This window comes from Alligator sinensis, unplaced genomic scaffold, assembly GCF_000455745.1.
Source record: "Alligator sinensis unplaced genomic scaffold, ASM45574v1 scaffold740_1, whole genome shotgun sequence".
Classification (NCBI taxonomy): Eukaryota; Metazoa; Chordata; order Crocodylia; family Alligatoridae; genus Alligator; species Alligator sinensis.
The window spans coordinates 1,726,697-1,734,972 of NW_005841964.1; the positions used below are offsets into that span (position 1 = coordinate 1,726,697).

Genomic DNA, 8,276 nt, shown 5'->3' on the forward strand with positions numbered 1-8,276 from the left:
CACTTAAATGGAGTTTTGTGAAGAGAAAATTACCTTATCCCAATAACAAGTCAAGTCTTGAACATGAAGCAAAATCCTCTCATTGTTACTCTGCAGCTGTGACCTTAAAGTTGAAATCTCATCAAGGACCAGAAAGTTCTGTAGTAAAAGAAAACACAAGGAAAGGAAGGGAAAAATGGATGGTTTCTGAACATAGGGTATACAAATCCATGTTATCTGTGTGAAAAATACTCCAACCTCAATATCATGTTACTGAAGCCAAGTCCAAGGATTTCAAATTAAATTAACTGCATGCGTACCTATTTTACTTACAGGTTCATCCATAAGTGTATATTTCATAGTTGAGGGAAAAAACCACACTTGTTTTATTTCTGGATTTCTCTCTCATGAGAAAGTCTGTATCACAATAAGAAACCCTTACCTTCCATGCAGAAAGGAGGCTCTTCCACACCTGTAACATCTTCACCTTCCACCCTCCTCTACATTGGGTTGATCATTCAATCAAATAAAATAGCATAGTGTCTGGAGGTTTTTTGTTTTTTTCTATTTGGTTTATTAATGAATTCAACTTATCAAATTTTATAACAAATTTAACATTTAAAGATATATTCAATCCCCTAAAACATACATAAAGACAGATATGTATCTTCTATCTACATTAAACCAAGTCACTGTTCACAGGAGTCTTCTGTTGTTTTTTCTTCTTCCTCCAGGCTTTGACAGTTTAATATTGTGATGCATCTTTGACCTAGTCAAAAACAGGACAGGAGTGAAGATGATGGGATCACTTCTGCTCAGCTCAACTCTTGCTCTAGTCTTTGTTAATGCACCTTCTTAGCCATCTACACTTCAACCTGCCTGGCACTAGAGTTCAGGGCAGAGAAGATAAGGCTTCAAACAGTACTGTCCAGAGTCAAACAACAGGCAAGGTTGGCAGGGGAGAGGGGAAACCAACACCCCCAGGACTAGTCCTATCCACTATCTAAGTCCAGCAGTCCCTCTAGCTTGAGCCCTAAAACACTATAAATATCCACAGTGTGAGATTGTGCTCTGCATGTTTAACAAACTTCCTAACTCTACCCTCCAAATTCAAGTTAATTCACATTCCTCCAGCATCCCAGGATGCTTTGCATCTCTCCCACAAGCACCCCCCTCACAAGGCGGGTGGGCTAGCCTTGGCCCAAGCCGTCTGGTCCAGCAGACCAGGGAGGTGTACTCTAGTGCTCCCCACCTCCACCCACCCCGGCTTCCGCCTGGGCCACTGCAGACATGTGGCTGCATTTCCAGAATCAACAGTGAATGTCTGTGACAGGCTAGCTGGCATTGACCTAGCCCAGGGGTTTTGAAAGGGCAAAAGATGATTGGAGGACTTGGGATTCCCTTTCCTCACCACTCAGGCCCCAGAGACTCACCCCTCATGTCCCCTGATTGGCCCCTTGGGTCACTTAGAGGGGGATAAAAGGGGCAGCATGACTGACTCAGGGAAGAGACCAGTGAGGGACCATGAGGAAGGAGCTTCAAAGAGCTGGCAAGAGCTGAGCCAGTGGGGCAGAAGCAGTTGCCCCAGAAGAGCCTGAAGGAGCAGGACCTGCAGGCAGCAGTTGGACCCTCAGCAGCATGGTGTGTGGCCGGCAAAGAGGCTTCTTGCTGGGTTTCAGGATCCCTTATGAGAGGCTGTGGCTGGCAGGAGAGGCTTCCTGCTGGGCTCCAGGATCCCCTACGAGAGGCTGTGGCCAGTAGGAGAGACTTCCCCGCTCCAGCAAGGATCTGAGCAGAGACCTGAGGGGTTCACAGCTCGGCTACCAGCTCCTCCAATCAAAGACCGGGCAGCTCGACATGAGGCTAGGCTCCAGGAAGATCAAGACCCATAGCAGCTTGAAGCACTGATGGCTGTGTGGCAGTGTTTCTGCCTACCATGTGAAAGATCCAAGTTCAAGTCCCATCTCTGGTGACTTGGGGTGAGTGAACTAACAAGGAGAAATTCCTCTTGCAGTGGAAGGGGCCATTGTGTTTTCCCCCTTCCAGGTACCTAGGCCCTATATTTCTTTGTCCTTTGACATTTTGTATTTTGTGCCTTTTTATATTTCCCCAACCAGTATTGTTTGCTCTGCTGTTTGTGTTTTATATTTTGTTAACCCTGTCTTTTGTCAATGATTGTAAGTGTCTAACCTTTGTTGAATCCTGCCCCCTTGGGGCATTGTAGTGTCCACTATACCCCCGATTATGCCTGTTATGTTCCCAGTATTGTTCCCTCATTAAAAGGTATATAGTTAAGTCCCCAGTGGTGGTCTGGCTCTGCTCTATAGGGGGAGGAGTGTCCCTACACCTCCCACAGCACTTGTGCACCTACTTTGATCCCTTCAATTGGAGAGGGGGTACCTTTTTGGAGTACCACCCGGGTTACATCTGTCTACTTACTTGTCAATTCAACTAACCTGCAAAAATTGAATCAGTTCAGCCTCGGGCTTTTTGACTGTCTGTTCTGAGCCTACTTGTGCTAGCTCTAATATGTTTCTTAATCTATATGCATAAACAATCACCTACTTAAATTATAAAAATGTATGTATGCACACCAACATATGGGAGCTTCTACTGTAATCAGCTAACACAGCAATCAAATATATATATATATATAATTTTCTTCTCACAGAAAAAAGAACTTGTTACTTTTGGGCATTTGTACATGCCACAGGGATTTATTTACTTTGGTATAATTCTTCCTAAATTGAAGCGCTGCGTCTTTAAAAACACCACTTCAATTTACGGTGAAGTAAATCCTCATGGTGTATACACACGGGTCAGGCCCGACCCTTACCTTCCTCTCTGGCAGAGGGGAGGGGAGGGAAAGCTGCTGACAGGCCAAGTGGTCCCAGGGGAGTGGGGGAGCTGGTGTTTCCCTTTGCGGCAGCTGTGGCACCCAGCAGGCAGCACCCACCCACAAGCACCCGGCCTCAGCGGTCCCAGAGGGCACCGCAGCTGCAAAGGAAAGCACCGGGCCCGTGCAGCTCAGGCAGGCAGGCTTGGGGGGGAGGGGGGAGATCAGGCTCACCGCTTTTTTTTTTCCCCTTCAGTGGAGCCTGCTGCATAGGCTACTGCCAGGCTGCCTATACAGGTTACCTGCTCAGCCCCTGAGATGCACAGGGCCTAGTGCTTCTCTCCATGCCAAACTAAACCAGATAAATAAAAGGCAGAGAAGTTCTGCATCCCAAAGTCATTTAACATGCATTACACCACCGACATGTACAAACAGCCTGCCATTAAAGCGCATTTCGCCACCACCATGTGCAAACAGCTGCACCATTAAAGTGGTGCAAAAGGGCATTAAGCCGCTTTAAAGGCCAATTTTGTGGCATATGCAAATGGCCTTTGTCTTGTGTTTGCACCCTATGTTGTTGACAAGACTACTACAGAGTAACTTATCCCAGCTACTTTCCATGATTGCCATGGCAATACAAAGTATATGGACTACACAACTCTACTTCTCCACATTCCTTTGCACACAACCAAATTCTCCTTTATTCCATATCCTCCATGCACCTGTTTTTTTCCAGGTGGTACCATATATAAAGGTATTCCATTCTGGACACCAGCTACATTATGGAAATCCAGAACTCTACAAACCATATTAAGAAATCATTTTTGTTGGAAATGCTAAAGTATATGATGGAAAGTAAAGTAGTAAATATATCATAATGAATTAAATCCAAACACTGTACCTTGATTCGCCGTATGCTAACTACTGCTTCAGATGCTCTCTCAATAGCCGCAGGGAAGAAGAGAGTTACTGTCAGTCTTACTGCACCATACAGTGACACTGCAACAAACACCCGACTTGCAGAGATAACATTGCCAAGTAGAACATATGTCATGAAAGTCATAAAAACTGTTATTTTGCTTGCAACAAAGAAAGATGCCAAGTTCAGTCCTCGAAGGTAGGAGCTTTTAAGAACCGTGGAAATTTCCTTCCTAAAAATGCAAAACAAAATTCACCAGATTCAACACCATTGGTATATTACATCATTCATAAGGCTCCTTTCTCAATGACTACTGCTTTCAACAACACAAAACACCTCAGTATCAGTAGCAGCATTTTATTATTAAGTACTAGAATTTTTTTTTTAAATCCTTTGTGCTAAGATGCAGTTAAAAAATGGACAAGCATTAACTGAAAGAAAATGTTGTGCTTGGGAAATACAACAAGAACAGAGACTTTCAGACAAAGATAAGAATAATAGTCAAATACAAGTTTCTTTAGTATGAGCTACAGCAGGGTAGTCCACCTGGCAGCTCACGGAGCCACAAGGGGAGCAAATCAACCACACACTTGTGGCACCAGGGGGAGGGGCTCACATGGCAGCAATGGTGGGGGGTTTATGGTACTCGCATGGTAGGAGAGCTGCAAGCAATAAGAGGCCTGGGCCCATAACTTGTGTAGCATGCAGCCTCTGGCCACACTGAAGTTGGGAAGCCCTGAGCTATAGAAAAGGAAAGTGCCAAATCAAAGACTATTTTATTCAAAGGTAACATAACAAAATTAAGTATTATCATTTTTCAAGATACAAAGCATCACTATGAACTGTTCTATTTGCCAACAATTTTAATAATTTCTTCACTTGTGCTTAGTTTGTTTTTTTGTGGGTTTTCTTCCAGGAGTAAATACAAATATATTCTGTTACATAGTCTGAATATCCAGAGACACTCTCTTTCACCATTTGCAGTATCAAGTAAAGTTAATCATATAACGCCTATTAAGAAATAAAACAGTTTAAAAATGATGCAGCCTTGAGCTCACCAGTGATCTCACCTATTAAGTGATAAGCTCACCTATGAAGTGCTGGTTCAAAATAACCATGTAGTTGGTTAACTGTCTAATCAGTTGCTAGCTAAATCATAGCACCTTCCATAGTCCCTATTTTTATACTAGATTTTCCATCTCTATAGACTTAGACCCCTTTTTCTAGCTTTTCCCTCTAAGAGATGTAGTTTCCCCTACTGGCAGACTGGATCTGTGACCTCTATACCAGTTATTTTGCCAGCCACTATGTCAGCTAACTGGAATTTGGTAGGCAGATTTAGTCTACAAAGACACAAGCCTGTTCAACTAATGTGCCTCCCTGTAATGACTTGAAGGCTTTTGGAACAGATATTTTTTCAAACTTGAAAGCTCTAAAAATTTAGCTTTAATTTCCAATTGTAAGATTAGTTACCCAGTCTGATCCTAGCTACTCTGCCCAAGTTCACAATATGGGATATGAATACCAACAATTATTCAGGCAGTATAAACAATTAGTGTATGACAAGTGTGATAGTTACTTTGCTCTGCATTTTCTAATTCCAGCAAGATTCTGCTTACATTTATTCATACCTATTACTATTTTTTTCCAGTTTATTTTCTACTAATTAGTGAAATTCTAATCAGATTGCTTTCCTTTGGGACCTCCATTTCAGGGTTAGGAATTCAAGTTGTAGATCATCCCACATAAATCTAATGAATCTCTCACTTAGAAGAAGGATGTTCTTCTACAGGAGTTAAGCAACTTTCCCACTATAGTTGCCAAACTGGCTGTATTGACAGACTTTGAAAGAGTTCAACCCTCTCCCACCAATTTACGAGCTCACAACTGCTGACCTATTCTCCAAAGTACACTGTTAACAACATTCATATACAGACTACTAGAGCTGGGCCTAATCCAATTAGTTTCTAAATTCCTAAATAAAATGGTTTCCCATCCTTCATTAATCCTTAATAATCCTTTCTGAAATCCATAGAAAATGATGGAGTTTTGTGTGTTATTCCTTAAAAAGATAGTACGATACTCAGATTATCTGTATTAAACTGCCTGAAAGCACAAAGTTAAATCAAAAGGTTGGCTTCAAGAGAGAAACCAGCAAAACAATGTCAAGGGTAAAATGCTATCTTAAGAAATGCCAAGGACCCTTGAAGAATCAATGGTGAAACTCCAGACTGGGAAAAACCCCTTTCTGCTTCCATTCAAGCTAGAACAGCTTACTCTTTTCAAGGCTAAGCTAAGTATCCTCCCTATTGATTTATTCTACTACAGAACCGCAAGCGCTGGAAAGGGGTGGGGATTCAACAAGTTGGGAGAAGCTGTTGAGAGAGTGTTACTGAGAAACGAAGGGAAAGGGATCCAGAAACTACAACAAACAGGCAATTTGCTTCTTCCATCCTAGAGATGGAGGTAGCTGGGAGATTGCAATGAAGGATTAAGACAGGTGTTGGCAACATTTTCTGGGTAGCATGACCCAGCTCAGGTCTAAAGGGGGTCAGTGCTAAGACCCAGCCACTCCCAGCACTTCTCCCCACCACCCAGCCATGGCACACACGAATGAAACTCCCTCCCACCTGATGAAGGCAAAGCAAACCCCTCCACCTCTCTGCCAAACACTACCAAAGCCCCCACTCCACAGGGCAGATCTGGCACTGTGACTGAGAAATATAGACCCAGAGTAACTGAACCCCGTGGCTACACACTTCAGAAAAATCTGAAAGCCAGGCCTATCACTTGAGTTCATGCAAGAGATACAAAAAGGGATCAAAATATAGCATCTGCAGGTTCTAAATTTATAGCTAAGATAAGAAAAAACCTGCTTCCACACACTTGCAGTGAAAAGAATTCTGCAAATTAAGGTATGGAGATATAGCAGAGATGGCTGAGGGGATGAAATTCTTTAGGAATATAGAGACCCAATGTATAGTCACACTTAGGTGAAACAAGATTCATAAATATCAAAGGAATTCTTTTTTCTGCCCTTAAGAGAAACTTCCCTCTTTATGTACAGATGAAGGAAAAAACTACAAAGCTATACAAGGGGGTTTTTAATGAAATCCTTGCATTTTAAAGCAGCAAAGAAAGTATTTAACACCCAAAAATGCATACAGATCAAATATCCAGGTCTAACTTTCAGTGCAACATTGATTACCTTCTTATAGTGTTCACAAGATCTGCAAATGCTTTTTCCCAGGCATACATCTTTATTATCTTTATACCAGTTATGACTTCATTCATGGTCCTTATCCTAACATCTGTAAAGGCTGCCGTTCTGCTCCTGTAATTGATAGAAAAAAATTACAGATTCTTAATTAAAATGACTTCTGTATTACCTTAGGCTGCTTGTGGGCATTTAAAAACAAAACAAACAAACAACACGTGTTTTATTTTAAACTCGGTGTACTCCTGTGCAGAGGCCAGTGCATGCTCAGAAGAGGCAGTCCATTAGTTGAACCAGCTTGCCCAACATCTGTATAGATTGGATGTGTTAGTGGCTGTTGATTGTAACCATGTTGGTCTAAGGACACAGGCAGACAAGGTTTTTTGGGAATATGTGATATCTTTTATTAGACCAACCGAATAGCTGGAAAAATTATTCTTTGCGAGCTTTCAGGCATAAACCCCCTTCTTCAGGCATAGGTTGTTTGTGCCCAAAAACTTGCAAAGAACAATTTTTCCAACTATTTAGTTGGTCTAATAAAAGATATCACATATTCCCAAAAAACCTTGTCAGCACGTTAGTGGGGCTTTTTTGGCTCTTTTATCCAATAGCTGACTGAATCAGCTATTAGATAAAAGCACCAAAAAGCGCTGCTGAAACACCCATTCTATATAGAATCTATATAGAATAGATTGGCTGCTGAAGCACCCAATCTATATAGAATCTATACAGAGTCAAAGTAACACACCAGTTCTTCTGGTAAAGCGTGTTTTTTGGAGGGAATTTTTATTTGTTTTTTTTAACATCTGAAAGAAGCAATAGTTTACAAATTAAACCAGGTTTCTCCTTATTTACTAAAAAAACAGACTCCTATACTGTAAGACTGTATTACATATAGCCCAATATTACCTAAGCTGCCAGGGAACTGACTAGCATTTGCACGTTCCAGAATTCTTTGTACAAGACCAATCACATGTATTACTGTGCACCTTCATGTGTGATTTTATGCTCTATTAAAGAAAGACAATATTTCTGCACAGAAAAGAAAATTTAATTTTAGCCACCATATGAACAATGGCCAAGAAAAGTTAAGCTAATAATGAAAATAGGCCTCAAAGCATGACATACAGAAGAATTTTTCCCATGCTTTAATAGACAAGATTTTAAAAATATAATGGGCGTTCAAGTAGCAAAACAATTTGGTTTCAACATATCAAGAGACGTCCAGGATCACATGCTGAGGCAACATCTTTCTGTAAATACAGAGCAGGAAAACAGAGACTTTTGAAGGTATCATAGAACAGAATTAAGTTAAATTCCTGCTA

At 41.4% G+C, this 8,276-nt stretch overlaps 1 protein-coding gene across 8 annotated transcripts in view; it reads right to left on the reverse strand.

Annotated features, from left to right (window-relative positions):
* ABCC4 (ATP binding cassette subfamily C member 4) overlaps positions 1-8,276 on the reverse strand; it is a 255,354-nt gene that overhangs the window by 163,893 nt on the left and 83,185 nt on the right. For all 8 annotated transcript variants that reach the window (XR_003093303.1, XM_025200355.1, XM_025200361.1 and 5 more), the window contains 3 exons: positions 6,943-7,068; positions 3,717-3,966; positions 34-138 (listed from right to left, as the gene is read on the reverse strand). Coding sequence is in view for 7 of the 8 variants with exons in the window: in XM_025200355.1 (XP_025056140.1) it covers positions 34-138; positions 3,717-3,966; positions 6,943-7,068 (481 nt within the window). In the remaining variant the exon portion in view is untranslated. The remainder of the gene's footprint in view (positions 1-33; positions 139-3,716; positions 3,967-6,942; positions 7,069-8,276) is intronic.